Source organism: Rhopalosiphum maidis, chromosome 3 (assembly GCF_003676215.2).
Source record: "Rhopalosiphum maidis isolate BTI-1 chromosome 3, ASM367621v3, whole genome shotgun sequence".
Classification (NCBI taxonomy): domain Eukaryota; kingdom Metazoa; phylum Arthropoda; class Insecta; order Hemiptera; family Aphididae; genus Rhopalosiphum; species Rhopalosiphum maidis.
This window is the reverse complement of record NC_040879.1, coordinates 42306172-42327088: the sequence shown is the minus strand read 5'-3', so window position 1 is coordinate 42327088 and position 20917 is coordinate 42306172. Positions and strand designations below refer to the sequence as shown.

The following is a 20917-nucleotide window of genomic DNA, read 5'->3' as shown; positions in this document are numbered from 1 at the left end:
GTTTGTCTCGACGACGTCGGGACGCGTCGACGCCTTCGCCACCGCCGCCATATTATCAATTATCATTATATTATTTTACAGATTATGTAATACGTACGTCGATTAAGACGATGGCGATAATATGGCTATAGCATAGTTTTCGTCTATTCCCCCACTACCTACTCGTTTGTCATATAAGTAGAATTACTTTATACTCGAATTATAGGACACGACATTGCAATGTGCGTGTGCACGTGTATCAAAAACGCGTCGTTGTCACAATATTAAAATGATTGTCATACTGCTCCGACTGCTGACTTTAGACGTGCGACGGCCGACGACGACGTCTCGGTTATTTTTTTTTCTTTTATCTCTATTCATTAGGAGTCGTGTGAGTGAGAGAGTTGTTGTCGGTTGGGTGTGGGAGCGGGAGAGTGAGATAATGAGAAAAAAAATATCTCGTTTGACAGTGACGGGCTTTGCTAATGGCTAAACTGACTCGAGTTTCGAGTGGCCATCGCTGACAACGATAAAAAAATTAAAAAAAAATACATAAACTTTAGCCGAGGACGAGGTCTCAGCCGCTCGCCGCCCACCGACTTGTCGCCGCGCATTGTAACCGTTTATTAAACATTCGTAGGACGGCATCACAATAACACCTTTATATACCTGATTTTATATTTATGATAATATGTACATGTCATATGTGTGTAATACAATATCATAATATGTAATGTTGTACATAATAACAATACAAATAATAATAATAATAATAATAATAATACCGTCGAGTGCGACGGCCGACGAGTGTTTTTGTTTTCATTCGTCGTTGGCTCTGGGAAACTGTCGCGCACGCCATCTGAATAATATTGCGCGTTGAAAAACAAACGGAGAGGATAGAGAAAAAAAAACGTTAACAAAAAATTCGCAACCACAGCAGAAATCGCGTATCGTTGTTATATTATTATTATTATTATTATTATTATTATTATAAATTATAATTCGTCATTATTAAGAGCGACACAATAGTTAAAATAAGTATCGTCGTTGTGTAATTCGCAGCCGCTGTAATTCACGTCGACGATATTATGATACCTATTATTATTATTTTTATTATTATTATGTAAGCCCTCGGTGGGCCCGCGTAAAACCAAAGTCTGACGAGCGCCCTCGTCGTCCCCTCCCGCCAACCGCCCAACCGCCCACCAACCCACCCACCCATCGCTCCGAAAGCCCGACAACTTGTCGTCCACACGGTGTCGCGCGCGCCGCTGTCAGTTAGTCAGTTGCCCAAAAGGTCGAGTCCGGTATGGTGACGGTTACCGCCACTACAGACTACAGTAAGTGGTCGTTGCCATCGACGTCTTGTCCGTGCTACTGTCGTTATAGTACAATCGTTTCTGTTGTTGCTGCTGCTGCTACTGCTACTGCTACTGCTACTCGTTACACGACCATGTAGTGTGGTGGATAGTCAATTGGCTGAGACTTCGTCTGTACGTCAGTAGCAATATATCCATCGACAATAGTCAACAAATCGAAAATAAATTTATCGTTAGTTAAGCTATGCAAACACCATGGCTCGTGTGCCACCACATCCGTCAGCCGGACACAACAACCCATTGGTCAACCGTCTGGTGCGTGTTGGATACTACGAACTGGAAAAGACAATTGGCAAAGGCAACTTTGCTGTTGTGAAGCTGGCCAAACATGTTGTCACAAACTCCAAGGTAAGTGTTTATCTATACAATCAAAATAAATTAGTAAGTAAGTATTTAAAAATGTGTTAATTACAGTCTTATTGTCATTCATCGTATGAAATTTATAGAGAAATAGGTAGATACAATCCATTTATTTTATCTCGATATTCCTCTATCTACTTGAAACATTTAAATGTTAGAAATAATAATGTCATTGAATTTTTACCTCAATGTGATTAGTGTATGAAATTACATTTTAAAAATGTATGTAAATAAATAGTTAAAAAAAAAGTACTTATCAATACATATTATATATAATTTATTCCCATTATTTTTTTTTTTTTTTGGTATTAATATTTTAAAATGTCTTTTATAGTTTTGGTTTTGACATATAATAGGTATACAAATAAAAAAAGTTTTTCTGTATAAGTAACCTTTTAGATACTTTTTACTACTAAAAACATCCTTTACAGATTAAAAACTGAAATCCTCAAAGTTGAATAAGCTCTGATTAAATTACTATCTATATAAAATGAAAATATTGGGTGTTTAAAATTGAAAAACTAACTTTTAATATCAATTGAAAAAAAATTATTTTGGTTTTATATAACATAAATTTAATTTTTAATGACAAAATAGATTCAACAAAAAAATAATCAATGTACCAGTTGTCTTAAATATATATTTTTTTAAATATGTGAAAACATTTTATATTTAATATGTCAAAACTTTAAATAAATTAAATTTGTACATTAAACTTCATATTACTACCTAATATTCATTTTTAATAATGACTTTTAAATAAGTTATATATAATCATAAATAAATAGAGAAATTATTTTATATCTTTTAATATCTATATTATACTTAAAATTATTAAGTTGCCATAACTAAATTATTATAGCATTGCACTATTGCCTAGTAATTGTTATTTCAAAATAATTGTATACCTATAGGTTTAAGTTTACTTAACTATAAACCTATAAATAAAAATAAAAAAATATTTCCCATATTTTTTTTTAATAATACGATAGTACATATTTCTTAGTTGATGTTAAAAAGGTAGTTTAATTCATAAATTATTATGCCTTACTGCAATAAATAATTTATTTAGCACAATTATTTGCTTTCTGGATGTTTTCTTATTATTATTTAATTATAATTATGTATACAACATATTGTAACAATAGAATAATAGTTAGGTTAGTAAAATTAAATTATTTCTTGGCAAAAAGCAGAATCATAGATCTATATAAATTATTAAATTGTTATTATTATTTATAAAAAAAAAAATATCTCAATTATTTTATGTAGTATAATTATAATATTTTATAATTTTGATAACAATTAGTTAATTTATGAATCAAATGATTGTTTCTTATTTTAATTATTATAGTTTAAGATTTAACACACCTAGGTATCTATTGTTTATCATCTTAATTTAAAATATATAAAGGGGTTTGGTAGATAACCACTCTGCTACATAGCAGAATTCGATTGTATTACATTATTCAGTAGGCATTGTATGTATTTAATGTATTAAATTGGAATTTAATGATAAATCATTGTAAGTAATGAAAAAATGACTCTGAGCAAAAATGGTTTAATCATATAGTAACTAAGTTTACCAAACAATTATTTTGATAATATTTATTTATTTATTTATTTGTAGATAAATATTAAAATTAAAAAAATAAGTTCAATTTTTTCCCCAATTATTTTAAAAATACTTAGTATTTTAAATTGTTATCTCCCAAAACTACCAACTTAATCCAATTGCTACTATAAATTTCCATCAAAAATGATTTGTTGATCAGAGCATTTTTTCTTTTAATAAACATCTTCAGAAATAAAAAGTTAAATAAAAAAATCACAAATTATTGTAATATGAATACATTTATAATTTCGCTCAGAAACTAAAAACAAAATAAAGCTTTGGTATTTTGTTCTAATCTGGGTATCAACATAAACATATATTAAAATATATCTTTTATAGACAGCCAGGTCATATTTTAAACTTAAGCACTCTCCAAATGAGTTAAATATTTTTCAATATTACCTATAGTAGATATTGATAAGGGGTTTGACATTGGTGTACAATAGATTAAATGTTTTAATTTTTCAATAGAATTTAATAATTACTTTAGTGTTATTAGTCAATGCATGTATATCTATTTTATACTCATTTTGTATTTTATTGTAACTTTTAAGATAGAAGCTATCTTTATCTTTATTTAAAACAAAATTGTAAGCTTCATCTTGAAATAGATTAAATCTATTATTTTTACTTTATTTATTTTTTATAAGGTTAAGTTGATTAAGTAATTTTACAATTTGACTTTAGATCTAATATAAAAACAAACATATCTAGTTAAATTAAGATATACTCTTAAAAATTGATTTAATTAGCTATTTAATAACACAATGTAGATAACATATAAAACAATAAATTTTACTATTTCTTCAAATTATTAAAAATTATTAAAAGATGTATGTATGACACTTTTTTTTTTACTTGTTGAAGAATTTTTGCTATAAGAAATTTTAATTTTTAAATGAAATTTGATATAAAATATTAAAAAGTAGTTATAAAAAATTGAATAGAAACATATATAATTATAATATTGGTAATTATTTTACTCATAATAAAGTATAGTATAAATCTCTTATTTTTTCTTATGACATCTTACATAGATATTTAACTCACTTTATTTAGATAGTAAATTTATCATATATAAATCAGCTTTTTAATTAATCAATGCATACCTGATTTAGATAGTTATACAAATAACTTGAACCTGTAGTACCTGTCATATAGAAATACTAATTTTTAATTTATGATGATAAAGTATAATACATTTATCTATTGAAACATATTTTAAAATAAAACATATCAATTTAGTATCTATTACAAATTAATAAAATTAATGTTTTAAAAAATATTTAAAAATGCTCTTATATTATTAAATGAAATATCTGAAGGAATGTGTATATATGTATTGTATAAATAAAATGGCAGAATAAAAATAATTATGAAACAAAATATGTTTATGCTTGTTATACCATAGTATTCGTTTGGAAAAAAAAATGAATGAGAATTTTTATTTTAATTATTCACTTATTTGATGATTTTTTTTCAAAGAAATATGTTATATGTATATTATCATACAATAAGTATTTTTGTATAAAATAAATAATATGCATAAAATGAATAATAAAAAAAAAAAAATCTAAGATTTAAAATATGCAAATATGTAGTCGGTAATATCTAGTTGTGATTTTAATCAGATTTATATATCTATATCTGATAAAATTTGATTAATATGCAAAATACTTATTTTCAAATATATTACTAGGTCTCCAATACTGAATTAACTTATTTTATATATTATCCCTTAGTAAGCTAAATTATGAGTTCATATAAAAGATATTTTTATGCAATTCTGTTAACTTATGTAAAAATAATTTTTATTGAAGAATGATTCTGGAGTTGTATCAAGAATATATTTTATTTTATAATGTAGTGTTATATGTTATAGCTATAATAAACGTTATTCAGTTTTTACAGTAATACTGTTAATACACATATTTTTCTTTTATTGCTTAAATACAATATTGTAGTATTTCTTTTGTATAATAGATAGACTATTTTTTAGTTTGATTATTAAATGATTACGTATGGATTACTTTAACCTTTGGTTTTATTTATTTATTTATTTATTTATCAAACTACTGACCTTAGCATTTGATTTTGTATAAGTATTGAAAAAAATAAGTTTTCTATTTTTGCATTAAATACTTAAAATAAATCAATATTTTTAATGACAAATTTTAAATTTAACTTAAGTATTTAAAACATTTAAAAATAATATGTTTCATATATTAAAGTTCTAAATTATTTTAAAATAGGCAGGTACTACAAATTTTTTCTTACATTTAAATAAATAAGTGCTCAATTACAATCAAATTACTTAAAATAAATAAACTAACCTAAGGAAAAATGTTGTTTATTTAATTGTTTATATGTTTTAATTTATTTATGTAATTAAATTTCTAATGTTTATTGAATGATGATTCTTGACTGTTATTCTTTTATTTGTAGATTTTGAATATTGAAAATAATAATTGCATAGTTGAATATAAAAGTTAACATAAGTGTTATTAATTTGGCATATTCCTAATAATATTTTTTTGGATAATTTATGTAAATGTTATCATACTCAAATGCATATATTTAAAAAGTTAAATTTACATCTATGGTTATTTATTAAAAAATGAAATGGATTAGACTTTTTTTTTTAAAAAACATTTTTTTATTTATCAAGTTACAGCATTAATTTATTTTATTAAGTTGTTTCATTAATTTATAATAGAATAGGTAATAAAATATATACATTTTTTTATTTTTAATCATGTCAAATTTAATATTAAATATTATATTTTTTCTTTCAATGTTTTAAATGTTCATTATTTTAATCTTTAATACAAATCTATTGTACTTAGATAAAATGTTTTATAGAAAGTATAGTATAAAATATATGACGTATACAATAATATAATACTACATGCTTAATGTTTACTATGATTTCCAATTGTATATAATAGATAATAATATATATTGTTAGTAGAATTGCATAAATATAATCTCATTAATGTTTACTTGTACTTGGTATTACATTAGGTTTTATAACGATAATAATAATAATAATAATAAAAAAATCACGAAGATGCTGACCTCTTTGTTCCATTTAAAGTATTAGATAAAAAAAAAATAATAGTTAAATTTAATGATTAAGTACAATTTCATTTGGCAAAATCATTATTCATAATATTATCTCTTTATTTTCAATTTTAATTATTTTGCATAATTCATTGTTGACTTCTTACAAAAAATAAAAATACTTTTGGTGATTTATTACTATATTATTTTGTACTAAAATCTTATTTTTTTTATATATATTAAAGCATCTGGAAAAATATGTATAGATCACCAAAATAATTAAATTATATATTGATAGTCATCATTTTAAAATCAAAGTTCATTAATTGTATTTTTTTAATCAAATAATTTAAAATATATCATTACTTCATTCCACTATTTAACATTTTTTTAACAATTTAGGCTTATAAACAGCTTATTATGATTTTAATTTTTAATTGTGTCTAGATAATTATTACAAATTGACCCAACAGTTAAATTTAATTTGAGTTCAATTATTTAATGATCATTATTAAACATTTCTCTTATATTAAAATGAATAAACATAGTATAGATAGATTATGGTAATGTATCAATTCACAACACCATTTAATTGATTTAAAGACATTAATTTACATTTTATATTGTCAAAACTTGAAAATAACCATCAAATTAAAAATACCAAAATCCAAACATTTTCTATCATATTTAATTTGCAATTTCAACTATCTAATAACTTTAAAATGTTACTATAAAAGGTAGGTAATACATTTCTTTTGGTATGAAAAAAAATGTTGGTTCTTTTATATTTAACAATAATAAAAATAATAATAATATATTTTAATGCTATAAGGTATCATAATATGATACACATGATGTGTAATTTTTTGCATTTATATGAAAAAACTAAAGGGTCTATTATTATATTTTTAATTTTTATTAATTTGTATAATAATAAAATTATATATATATATATATATATATATAATTCCAAGACTAGCTATTTATTTTTTAAAATATTTGTTTGTTTCAGGTTGCCATTAAAATAATTGATAAGACACAATTAAATGAGGATAATTTGAAAAAAATATTTAGGGAAATTCAAATTATGTCAAAACTTAATCATCCACATATAGTGAGATTATTTCAGGTACTGATTTTTTTTATTTTGATCAAAGAAGAATGTGAAATGTATGATATTATAGTAGCTTAGTTTAGTTATTTTAACAAGAATACATTTTAGAATATTTAATGTCTAAATATTTTAAATGTTGCATCTTATTTATAACTATTAATATTTTATAAGAAAAATCAAGGTTTGAGTATTATATTTTTTATATAGTTGATAAGAAACATAATTAAAAAGTCATACAAAAAGTTACCTAATAAAATCACTACATCATAATCTGATGTATTTAATAACACAAATGAACCATTTAATACATTTTACACTTAATTAAAAATTTCATATTATATTTGTTTTTTATTATTATTTTACATTTTTATTGAACATCATTAATGTAGCTAAAGCAGTTTAAAGAGATCAACAGGAATAATAATAAAATCTAGGTATTTACAGTTTTCTACCACATGACCACATTTTTTTTTCATTAAAATTTTATAAAGTACTAGCTGTAAAACCTAAAATATTTTTCATATTATCAATGATATTATTATTCATCGTATGCGGCAATAATCTGCCATTAATAATCAGTTGATAAAGGACATTTGTCTTACATTATGTAGACTGATAACAATAAAAAATATTATGTTGTATTATGTTATAAATTTATAATGTTATTTCATAATTTTGACATGCAGTCATACCTTATCATTAACATGTAACTGTATTTACAGTATGTACCTAACTGATTCATTATACTTTTGGTATATACAGTTTTGTCATTAAAATATTATATTATTCAACTGTCATCATTTAAGTTTATATATTTGAATATTTGACTTGTTTTTTATGATGTTCTTTAATCATTTAATGATTAGAGAATAGAAATTGTAAAAGAATTTATTTATAATTTTTCCTAGTTCAGGAACCCAACATAATGCATTATAAATACTTTTAAATTGCAATCTAAATTATATTTACAACAACCTACAAAAGTCTAAAAAAGAACCATTACCTACCTGTAAGCACAAAAAGTATCAAAAGATCATTTTCAACTTAAAAACTACCAATACTAGTAAACATTGATTAAAATAGTGAATTGTTAATAGCTAAAGACTAAGTAAATTAAATTGGTTAAATAGTTTAAAAATTTAAAAAAAGGACATCTTATGTAAATACAATATATCTGCAGAAACAGAGTAAACTTTATCACTCATCATCCTGTAAATATTTCTCATTTTTGTTTTTGGGACATTAAACTAGACTAAAATTATAAATTCCTTTGAATTACAATTTTATTTAATAGCATCCCCTATTTTAATATCATTTTCGAATTAATCAATTTTTCAGATAATTAAACTATAACTTGTTTTAAAAAACCCAAAATTGATGAAATTAGAACTAGATATAATTTTAAAAAAGTGTAAGGAACTTTTATTTTTTTTTTTTTTTAGTTGCACATATTTTTTTGTTCTAAAAAAAATATGATACATTATACATTTATCATTGAATTTATTAAATAATATAATATATGTATATTAAATTGTAAATAAAAATGCATAGTAGTAAAAAAAATAGAAATTTAGAATTCTTTTTTTTTAATTATAAAGTGTTCCTGACAGAGTCATCCAACTTATTGATATTTATTAATTAACATTTTAGCTGTTTTACAATTGATAAAGCATAATTATTTACATCATGAGTATATAATATTTATATAATAAAAATAAAAAATTGAATAGATACATAACTATAAGAATAAAATAAATTATATAAGTAGAATTACTGGTGTTGAGATAGGGCTATTTTTTTTAAATAGATGTTTTTATAATAAGTTATGTAATTACATTATTATATGTTTTGTAAAAAATTAAATAATAATTCATAAATAGTAAATAATTTATTACTTTAATAATAAATATTAAATAAATATATATAATAATATTAATAATGATAAACACTATATGATATAATAATAATAATATATCATATAGTGTTTAGATCAAAAATATATGTACAATTTCAAAAAAAAAAAAAAAATGTAATACATTTTTTAAAAATTATGTCTAGCTCTAATTTTGCCGATTTTGGTTTTTAGAATATAAGTTGATAAATTAAAGCTACCCCCCAAAAAATGTATTAATTTGAAAATGATATTCAAAATAGGAGTTGCTATTAAAAGAGAATGAAGTTACATTGTGCACGCGCAAAATACATGAGTTAAAAAATTGTAAATTATAAGAATTTATGATCCTTTAGTCTAGTTTAGCCTCCTATTTACTTAAGTGTCCCTCAAAAAAAATAAAAATATTTACATAATAATGATTAATAAAGTGTATCCTGTTAGATAGTTAGACAGTCCTCAGTAATTATTAAATTTATAATCTTTATTGTTTCTTTATTATTATTATACAAATTACTGCAGTTTAAAATATAATTTATTTATATAGGTCTTCTTAAACCTAAATAATTTGTAGTGGTAAAAGGAGAATTCAGTTATAAATTAATGTTGAGTAGTTGGTCAATGATGAATTTATAAATTTTCAGATTTATATTATTATTAATTATATTTATATGTACAGTGATTCAATGTTAATTATAATATATTCAATTTTGGTATTTACTTTCTAATTGAACGACAATTTGATGAACCTATTGTCTATTGTTATAGTCTTGATCTTTTCAGCAATTTAAATAATTAAATAAATGACTTATTATAATTGTATCTATTTTGTTGTATATATTTTAATTACTTATCATACTATAGTCAGTAATATTTATTATTTTCTTATCTAATATCGATATACTTATTACAGGTTATGGAAACTGAAAAAATGATTTATTTGGTAACTGAATATGCTGCTGGAGGAGAAATTTTCGGTAATTAAAATTTGTGATGTATACTATCTATCTGGGTATATTATATGCAAGAACGTGCATAATGTATTTATTGTAAAATTGTTATTGTTACCTTCACAAAAATTCGTTGGCTATAGGTAGATGGAGTCTTAATATTGTCAGCATCAGTTATAACTTTAATATTAGTTGGGAGTGTTAGATCTTTGAAAATCAACTTAAAATATATGCAAGAAAAAAGCTATTTTATTATTGTATACACTCACATATACATTTTGATTGATGTGATTCCATTTAAACTAGAAAGCATTGTTATTTTATGTTCTCATTAAAACCATCATTTTGTGATTTACAATTAGTAGCAATATACCAAATTTCATTATTCATTAACTCGAACATTTAAACTTAAAAATATAATGAATATTTTATCAATTAAATTAATTAAGAGGATGCCATATATACTCACATATATTTTCTCCGTCTTTTCTTCAGTGAAACCAATTTTTTTGTTTAGCTTAATTATTAAGAGTGAAATGATCTATTATCAAACTTATGAGTAAGAATATTATCTGTGGTCTTTCATCTGTTTTTTACAATATTTTAATTTTTAAATATTAATATTTTACATACTCCTACTTAAAAATTAAAATATTGTAAAAAATCAAAAAAATAATAAATATAATGTTCTTACTTTTAAATTACATATTTTGTCTGTTATTTTAATTCATTTTAGATTTTCTTGTAAAAAAAGGAAGAATGGACGAACCTGCTGCTTGTCATATTTTCAAACAAATTGTTGAAGCTGTTAGCTATTGCCATAATAAAAACATAGTTCATAGAGATTTGAAAGCAGAAAATTTGCTTTTAGATGCTGATAATAACATCAAACTTGCAGGTGCCGTTTATTATTAAATAAATAATAACACGCAAGCATGAAAAATTGCCCATTGTTGAATTTATTTAATTGTATATTATTAAATTATTTAGATTTTGGATTTAGCAATCATTTTTACGAAGGAAAATTACTTTCTACTTGGTGTGGTTCTCCTCCTTATGCAGCACCAGAACTATTTCAAGGACAAGAATATGATGGACCAAAAGCTGATATTTGGGTAATTATTATATCTACAATAGTAAATTTATAAATATTCAAAATGTTTTGATCCAATTTTTATACTTATTTTGCTTTTGTTTTCTTTTTTATAAAATTAAGTGTACAATAAAAATATAATTTATTTATTATTTTTACTAACAAACTATTTTAGCTGATAATATATTATATTTTTACAGAGTTTAGGTGTAGTATTGTATGTATTGGTTTGTGGTTCTCTTCCGTTTGATGGAAATACTTTAAAAGTACTTCGTGCTAATGTTCTTTCTGGAATGTTTCGTGTGCCATATTTCATGTCAGCTGGTAAATAATTTATGATACAAATCTAACACTAATATAATTTAAATAATATTAAATTTAAGAGGACGCTACATCACATGTGTTGTCTCCCTCTTACAATGCAAAACATAGTAAAAATTGTTTTGCACAAAATAGAACCATTTATAGGTTGTAGTGATAGTGAAGACTCCAAATTAATATTATACAATATGGCTGAGAACATTATTTGAGAAATATCATTTTTATTGTTTTGATATCACTTTTACAAAAAAAGTCCTTATTGTTTCAAAATCCATTTTTTTAACTTGAATAATTTTTTTTTGCAGTTCCATTATCAAAAAAATTAAAACAATTATTTTACAGCTTAAGTTCTTCTTTTTATGTGGTTAAAATTTAATTTCTTGGTTATGACTAGCCTTTTCGATCCTTTCCCATTCAAAACTGTTTTTGTTATATTTAACATTTGTAAGATATAACAGTACATGCAGATATAGCGTCCTCTTAATGTATTTAATTTTAGATTTAATACAGCAAGTTAAATAATATTTTAATTTTTTATTTGTAGCACTTACATTTTCTAGGGGATTATTGTATTTGTTTAGAAAAATTTAAGTAAATCATTTAATTTTGATTTTAAATTTTGTTTACTGCAATAAAATATTTTTTCTGAACACTACCATTATTAGCTTGTATTTTTATGAAATATTTTTTGAATCAATGATTCTATTTTATAAATTATGGTTGCCTAAATTATCATTATGTAAAATGTTTTAAATTACATTTCTCTAAAATATTTTATATTAATGAAGTAGTTAAAAAATGATAATACTCAAAATATTTTATTTTATTTTTTTATATTTATAAATGTTTAACAATTAATTGTAGTCTGTAATATGCATTATTATTTATTGTTGTTTATTCTAAACTTAATTAAATTATTTAAATATAGTTCTTTGTTTATTAAATGTTTTGATTTTTTAAATAATTAAGGATAAATGTGACATATTTTACACATGATGATACATAACTGTTCTATCTTAAATAATTTATATTTAATTATGATATAAGTTATATTGATAACTGTTTTGTAAATTGTGATTTATGTTAGCATGTGAACATTTAATACGACATATGTTAGTCATTGAGCCTGAAAAGAGACTAAGTCTGAATCAAATAGAGTCTCATAAATGGATTAAACAGGTACCAAGAATTTTAATATTTATATTCTAATCATAGATTTTAATATTGAAATTATATTATACTTTCAGCTGTCTGAACCAATTACTAAAAAATTAATAGTGGATGTAAACCCAATGATGAATACAGCAGTAATAGAACTTATGTTACAGTTGCCAGGTCTAGATAAAGATATGATTGTTAATGTAAGTTTTTAATTTATTTATTTATTTTAAGCGTGTTTTCAAATAGTATTTTAAAAGTATAGACCAGGGGTCGCCAAATGGTTACCCAGGGCCCGCGTATGGCCTGTGAAAAAATCTTATCTGGCTTGCCAGACAAAGAATAAATAACATATTATACTACGACAAAATTAACTGTGTTATAATATGCACTTAGAATTTTGATAGCCAAAACAAATTTTTCAGATTCCTAATGTAGCTCAAAAAAAATATTGATTAGTGATCCCTGGTAGTCTTTTTATTTCTTTATTGATGCATCTTAATATATGTGAACTTTGTTTTGTCGGTCAGTAACATGCATATTAGTTTTTCCAGAACATCTCTATATATATGTCTCCTAAGGATCAAAATTTATTGTTATTGTGTTGGATATTGTGGCACTCTGATGCATATCTGGTGTTTTATTATTGATGTAGAAAATTTGTTAAAATGTTTCAGTAGTGATCCGCCACATTTAGTGTAATTGTTACCTAGATATGCAATTAGATGCAATTTACATAAGCTTGAGCACAATTCGCTTCAAACGTTATTAGCTTGTAAATAAATAGAGCATAGAAATTGTTGCTGTTCTAGTCAATTGTTTTGGATTATTAAGTATGATATATGTGATGACAAAATAGTTTTATTAAAGGATTAATTATATCTTCAGCTGAATCATGCAATTACTATCCAATTCATTTAAGTTAGTTAATTGTAAATCAATTATACTAGTATGATTTTTTTAAATTATAAAGTTATTAGTATTTTATACCAAGTAGAATAGATCTTTATATTTATATTTTTTATCATAGAACAAAAAATAAATTTCATTGAATTAATTATTGTATTAATCTTCTATTAGTAATATCTACCATTTATAAAAACTGAAAACATTAAAAAAAATTTTTTTTAGTCTGTTCAACAAAAGAAATTTGATCATGTCAGTGCAATTTACCATTTATTGGTTGACAAACTAGATACAACTGTTAATCAAAGCAACACTACTAATCAATCATTAGTTAACGAGACTAGTAAGTTAGCATTTGTTTATAAGTCATGAATATTAAAAATAATGTGTATTAATTTTATATTTATAGATATAAATGGATCTGTTAATATCAATTCAAATCTAATTGAAAATTTACCGTTATATTCAATGTCACTTTATGGCCAAGACGGTTCAATTTATGATAGCCAGCAATTAGAAAAGGTATTTTATAAAACTTTCTTTTTTGTTATTTGTACTTCAATATACTTGATACTTTGTATGATTACAATTTAAAAATAAATTACAGTATGGTGATGTTGATATCGGAGAATCTGCTAGTTCAAATAAGACTCAAGATAATCATCCAGTGACTACTCGTCGTCATACTGTTGGTCCAGGAAATGGTTTAATGACTCAAGTAACATTTTACTTCCATTTGTAATTTGTAACCTAAATTTCCTTTATTTTATAATATTAATGGGTTTATTTTAGTTTATCTGTTGATATATTTAAACATTTAAAATAATTTTAAATTTATGTATTATGTCTAATAAAGTTTTATAAGTTTAAAATTTAAGTTAATTTAAATTAAAGGAAAAAATACGTATGTACATTTTTAGAAATATCAACTCATTTTCGATAAAAGTATCACCTTAAATATTACTTATACAGTGAAAACTCTACGACGTAAATTCTTTACAACGAAAAACTCTATATAACTTAACATTACATAATAATGGTTGGTTTGCTTTATAGCCTATTAATTCATTCTCCATAACCTATAGTCAATCTCAATAACGAAACAATATTTTATATTTCATAATACAATTTACCTGTAATCATACTATAAATTATAAAAGTAATCAGCTAAAATTCCAAAATTTACAACAACGATTACATTCTTTTATTATCTACTTTTAAAATTTTAATATCGTAATAATACCGTTATTATTGATATCGAATATATTCATTTTATTATTGATGTAATTTCTAATAAAAATGTTGTTTTTTTAAACCTCTCTCTACTATGAAAACTCTCTTTAACAAAAGAAATTTCTTGATCCCTTCTGATTCTTTACAAAGAGTTTTACTGTATTATTATTTAGTTTAATTTATAATCAATACATTATTTTAGGTGATGGAATCACATTATATAACTCACCTTCAAACTGGGCGTAATATAAATGTTTTACCAAATACAAATTTACCTTTGAATATTCCATTAGTAGAATTTCAATCTCCTAAAAATTTTACAATTAAAGATCAGCATCTATTGAAACCACCACAAGTTATGGGAGCAAGTAATATAAGATTTAAAAGAAATTATTATGAAAAATGTATTTTGCACTTATTACTTTTTAGATAACAACTTTGGTAGACGTGCATCAGATGGTGGTGCAAATTTACAAATGTCACAAAAAATGAATTGTACATTTAGTGAACCAAGTAGCAAAGAAGATTTAAAAAAAGTACATATATCATATACAAATAATATTATGTAGTATATATTGATCAATAATGGCAAAGTTAAATAATAATAAAATCTTCAAAATAATGATTAATTTCTTTTGCATATTAAATTGATATTATGTTGGTCAAGATTATAACAAATATTCATATAATAATTAATTTTATTTGTAATATTTTATTTTATTTGCGAATAGCAGGTGAAAATTGATCCAAACGATTTAAGAAACGCAATAATTGATCAATCAAGTAAAGGAAACTTATTATCTGAAGATAATGCTGTATCTACTAGTTCTAGGTATTTATTATACCTAGATATCTTTAGCTATCTTTTTTAATTTTCTCAACTTGTATAGTTGTACTTTATGTTAATATTTAATTTACTACCACTTGCAGTCGTTATACAAAAGTAATGTGTAATACCTCTAGACATGGGATTGGAAATAAAGAAGAAGCTCAGGCCCAACAAACAAATTTACAAAATACAAGAACTAGACGTAGTGGTGTATCAACTGTAATGGATAGACCACCAGGTATATTATTTTATATATAATATTGTATTCATTTTTAAATTGCTTGAGATTTGAAATTTGAGTCTTACTTAATTTGTGTATCATTCTACTCTACATTAAAACCTTGTTGTAAGTACTTTTTGATTTAATTTTTTTTAACAATTATATTTATCATTGTTATATTTTGTTTTATAAATATTACATGTTATAAATCATACCCCTTTTATTTATATAAAATTAAATATAAATATAAATTACACTTAAAATTTTCAATTTAAAAATAACTAAATATAGTTTTTTTTTATTATTTACTTCATGAAATAACTTTTATATAATAATAATTTAAAAGGAATGCAATTCTTTAATTTACAACCAAATAAGTTAAAAAAGGACTTAAGAAAAAAGTAAGTTATTCATGTAATATCTTATGCATTTTTTAGTAGTATTTTGATTTAATATTACTTAGTTTTAATTAGTTACTTGTTAATCTGTAACAAGTTTTGAATTTTCTAATACTATTTTTTGTGTGCCTTTAATCTGCATTGTTACTTTTTATTATTATTTGATTTACATTACACTGCATTGTAGTATTGGATTTGATGTGTAGTCTAGTTTTAATTTTTATTATTATTTTTTTTTTTTATAGCTAACATATTTAAGATTTTTTTTTTTTTTGAGAGAGAGAGTGCAACAGTAACACATTTTTACTGAAAATTTTCTATCATTATTATTTATTCATGACTCTCAGTAATAAATTGATTTCAATTATTTTGTAAAAAAAATTGATTAAATTGAGATATTTATTCAATTTCAACCAGTAATAAGATAAGTTTATCTAGAAAACATCTATTTTAGTTAATGATATTATTATGAAGAAGATAGTCATATTCAAAACATGTTATGTTGTTTATCTTATTATATAATCACTCTTGATTTAATTTTTCAATAGTTGAAACATCTTTTTTAGTTTTTTAATTTATTTGTCTTATCAAAATACACTATACCAATTTAATTAAAAACTGTTACTGTTAAGGTCTCTTAATTAGTAGTTTGTTTCCATTGCTTATTTTTTTTTTTCAAAGTCATTAGTCCTGAAGTGGTGCGTGAAGTAGAAGCACGTATGAATCGAGAGTATGTACCACCACCATTACCAATGGTCAGCACTCCTAGACATAGTCACCGTATATCTCAGGTTTCCGTTTTACCAACAGTACAAGAACTACATAGACATTCAGGTATCATGGTATTTTTTTTTTCTAATGAGTACCTAGGATCTGTGGACATAATCTTGTGTTATTTATTTATTTATTTATTTATTTTTTTGTTATTTATAAAAAATGTTTTTAATATGATTTGATTAGGCCGAGAAAGTTTAAAAGATGTAAGTGGTTATTTGCCTTCTGAACGATATAGTCCTGTACGAAGAACAAGTGAACCAGTTGTTACATCTAGTGAACATCTAGAGCAACCTAATATACGTAATATTCAACAGGAACATATTCAACTTCAAGTAAATTAAACTGATCATTGTTATAAATCCAAATTAATATTTAATCTGTTCCTTACTAATAGCAAAAGTTGAGTGAAAATACATTAGATACCTGGGATCATGCTGAATTACAAATGCTTCATACATATCATTTACAAAGTCTTCAAACATTAGTAGATCAAACTCCATTCATAAATGCAACTACTAATCATCAGGGTATTACATGAATCTCTTATACTGGTATTTTGTTTTATACCATTGATATTCAACTCGAGCATTTTTTTTCAGGTAATTCAAATATTCTTAGCCAGCATTTACAAAATTTAAATTTACATCAAGCACCTTTAGTTAATGTTCCACAAACCCAAGGTAAGAATTTTTAATATCTATAATATTTAAAATGTTTAAAATTACTTGTAAAAATAATATCAAATGCTTATTAGTTATTACAATAATATTCAGTTAATTTTCAATAGGAGCTTAAGTAACCTATTTATTTTGGCATTTTATTTTCATTATTATTTTATGTCATATAAATAACTGTTTATTATTAATAATCAAGAGTAACCTAACCTGTAAGCACTAACCAGTTAATTTGTATGTACCTAAAGGTACTTTAATGATTATATATATTATTATATCAGTTATGATAGACGTCCAGATAAAAGTAGATCACTAATTGCAAATACTTTTAGTGTCAATACAAGTCGTTGGAGCTTCATCTCCTACACTCCCTAGTCCAAAATTTATTTGAAATCTTTACACATCAATGATTAGTATATTAAGATATACTTAAAACAACTAATTTTATTTATTAGATAGTATCTGTATCTAAATTGTAATAAAGTATGACAGTTTCTCATAATAAGTATTAAGTATTTATTACATATTTGTTTACTATTTAAGTCCAAATTATTAAAAAAAAATTTAAGGCGATGTATTTGCTCCATCTAAGAGAGGCTCCGGGCATCCTTGAATTATGAATCTTGAATATTTCATTTCATTTTTGATTACTTGATTGAGTTAAATTAAATTTAGTTTTTGTATACAACTTGGTATGTTTAGTTTTGATAATAAGTAATAACTAATATTTCTAATCAATTACATCTGTAATTTATAAAAAAAATTGTTGATATATTTAAATAATATTTATAATTTATAGGTAAACATAAGTTCACATTAAAGTGGTCAATGTTATTGTAATTTTTTTCTAAAAATAATGTTGTTTTGTTTTAACTTGTAGGTTCAATTACTCAAGGTACTCCAAATATAATGTCCAATCATCAAATTCCAGTTCCATTGGACTTGCGAACGAATAATAAAATAAATCCTCAACCAATTATTGTAGTAGAAGATAAAACATTAGGTTAGTGTTATTCATACTTAATATATTATTGTAGATACCGCTGACTGAGAATATTTAAATATATTTAATTAATAATTATTATTTTAATAACAATTTATAAGTAAATTAATAAACACTGTCATTAGTGTCTTGGAGATCCCATTCCGTTTTTTTATATTACTAGTTTTTCAACTTTATTTCAAAATATTCTATATAATTTAAACTTATGTTAACATATATTTTTATCGCTGCTCTTCTCTTACAACTATATGGGATTTTTTACCTTATGAAATAAAAATTAAATTCATAAATTTCAAAATTCTGAATATATTTATGCAAAGTACCTTCTTAGAAGTGGTGTTGTAGTAAAATAATTTCTTATCTCATCCGTCCATAATTAGATATATATACTCACCAAAATTTTAAGTTTCTGAGTCTAGTGATTTTTCTGGTTAGGTGAGTGTATCATACATATTCCTTTATATATTAATACATATGAATTATTTTTTAATTTATTTATTTCATTGTCTTTTTGAAACTTTTATGGTTCCCTAGTCTAATATTTAATTTTGGTTGTATTAATATTTAAATATTATAAATTTATTTTTAGAAATTAGTGAAGAAAGACTTCCAAATCCAGAAATATCACTAATGATAACTAACGAAGAAGGTGGTATGATGGAAGTTGACACATTACTGACAAATTCAGTAAATTCTATGAATACAGGTAATACATTACTAAGAAAGTCAAATACTGATCAACCACTTTCAGCTATACATCATGGTTATGAAGAAATCAATCATATAACTGTTGATAGAAATAATATTATAACTGATATGGACTCATCAACTTGTTTGAAAACTGCTCCACTTTTTTCTGATTATATTCTAAAAAGAACAGCTAGTGATGCATTTGTTGTGGACTTATCTGATTTCTATTCCAATTTCACTTCTGGTAACATACTCAACATTGTCAAGTATTTGATATCGTCCAACATTCGGGTATGGCCTGTGCTAGATAGACAAAATGTGTTACAATTTCCAACAGGCTTGCAAATTGAACTGGAAGTGTGTTCAAGTGACACGGGTGCCAACTCGTATTTAAAAATTCAACGACTTTCTGGAGATTCAACTGAATACAATAACATTTGTCATAGGCTAGTCGAAGACTATTTACCTTGTAACAAATAATATTGTTAATCATATATTATTTTTAATCTTTTCATGGCTGTGCTACTTTTGTGAATGCAATTAATTAATATTAGTCATTAGTTTTAATAAGCATCTTTCGTTATTAGAATTTATCAACAAAAACCTTAATCATGCAGTTGTGAATTATAACTAATCATCTTTATCTTATACAGACTGATTTCAATATAAATTATATATTTTACCAAACTCTTATTTGAGATTTTCATTTAAATAATTATATTTTATAAATTTTTTAATTTAATGTGCGTTTGTAAAGTGGCAGCACAAAATGTATTCCATTTGTTCTATTCCAATGACTATGTAATCAAATATATTATATATTTAGTTAATAATTGTGAATACTGTTATTGTATATTTATTTTCAATTGTTAAAATAATTTTATCATATTGTTAACTCGTTTTTTTTTCTTAATTTATATAGTACATTTATGTCTTAAACTATGTGACAGTAAAATAAATGCATATAAGAATAAAATATTGCATAGTTATAGCAAAAAAAATTTTTTAGATTAATTGTCAAGTCTTGATCAAAACCGTATTATACTCGCAATAAATGTTATCAAATTTCATAACTCATGTCAGTTCAGAAGTCTTAACTTGACCAAATATCTACTAAAACTTGTATATATTGTTATTTTAAAAAAAGTTTAATATCTATTTGGTTTTTTAAATTTACTTCTGGGCTGTACAAGTATCTTCAATACTTCAATATTGATTCGTTGGTATTTGTTTGTTATTATTTTTTTACTTTTTTATTTTTTTT

At 23.4% G+C, this 20917-nt stretch overlaps 1 protein-coding gene across 5 annotated transcripts; it reads left to right on the top strand.

Moving 5' to 3' along the window:
- Positions 1-250: 250 nt before the first annotated feature.
- Positions 251-20477, top strand: LOC113555669 (serine/threonine-protein kinase SIK3-like). 5 transcript variants are annotated; one of them, XM_026960152.2, is made up of 22 exons: positions 254-1472; positions 1536-1706; positions 7409-7525; positions 10315-10378; positions 11088-11249; positions 11342-11466; positions 11645-11768; positions 12853-12944; positions 13013-13126; positions 14055-14172; positions 14239-14351; positions 14437-14547; positions 15265-15430; positions 15492-15598; positions 15794-15894; positions 15993-16129; positions 17191-17343; positions 17470-17618; positions 17681-17813; positions 17886-17966; positions 18841-18963; positions 19553-20133. In XM_026960152.2, exons 2-22 carry the CDS (start codon positions 1554-1556, stop codon positions 20131-20133), a joined length of 3024 nt encoding a protein of 1007 aa, XP_026815953.1. In that variant the 5' UTR covers positions 254-1472; positions 1536-1553. The 5 variants fall into 5 exon arrangements, with proteins under 5 accessions (XP_026815955.1, XP_026815953.1, XP_028044407.1 ...); XM_028188606.1 differs by having other exon boundaries at positions 254-1476; XM_026960153.2 differs by having other exon boundaries at positions 256-1706; positions 15797-15894; positions 19553-20472.
- Positions 20478-20917: the final 440 nt, after the last annotated feature.

Excerpts from the sequence above, each read along its gene's own strand:
- LOC113555669 (XM_026960151.2), top strand. The coding sequence starts at position 1,554 with ATGGCTCGTGTGCCACCACATCCGTCAGCCGGACACAACAACCCATTG. Across the intron at positions 11,250-11,341 it reads TAATAACATCAAACTTGCAG|ATTTTGGATTTAGCAATCAT; the intron begins GTGCCGTTTATT and ends TAAATTATTTAG. Across the intron at positions 14,548-15,264 it reads GAAATGGTTTAATGACTCAA|GTGATGGAATCACATTATAT; the intron begins GTAACATTTTAC and ends ACATTATTTTAG.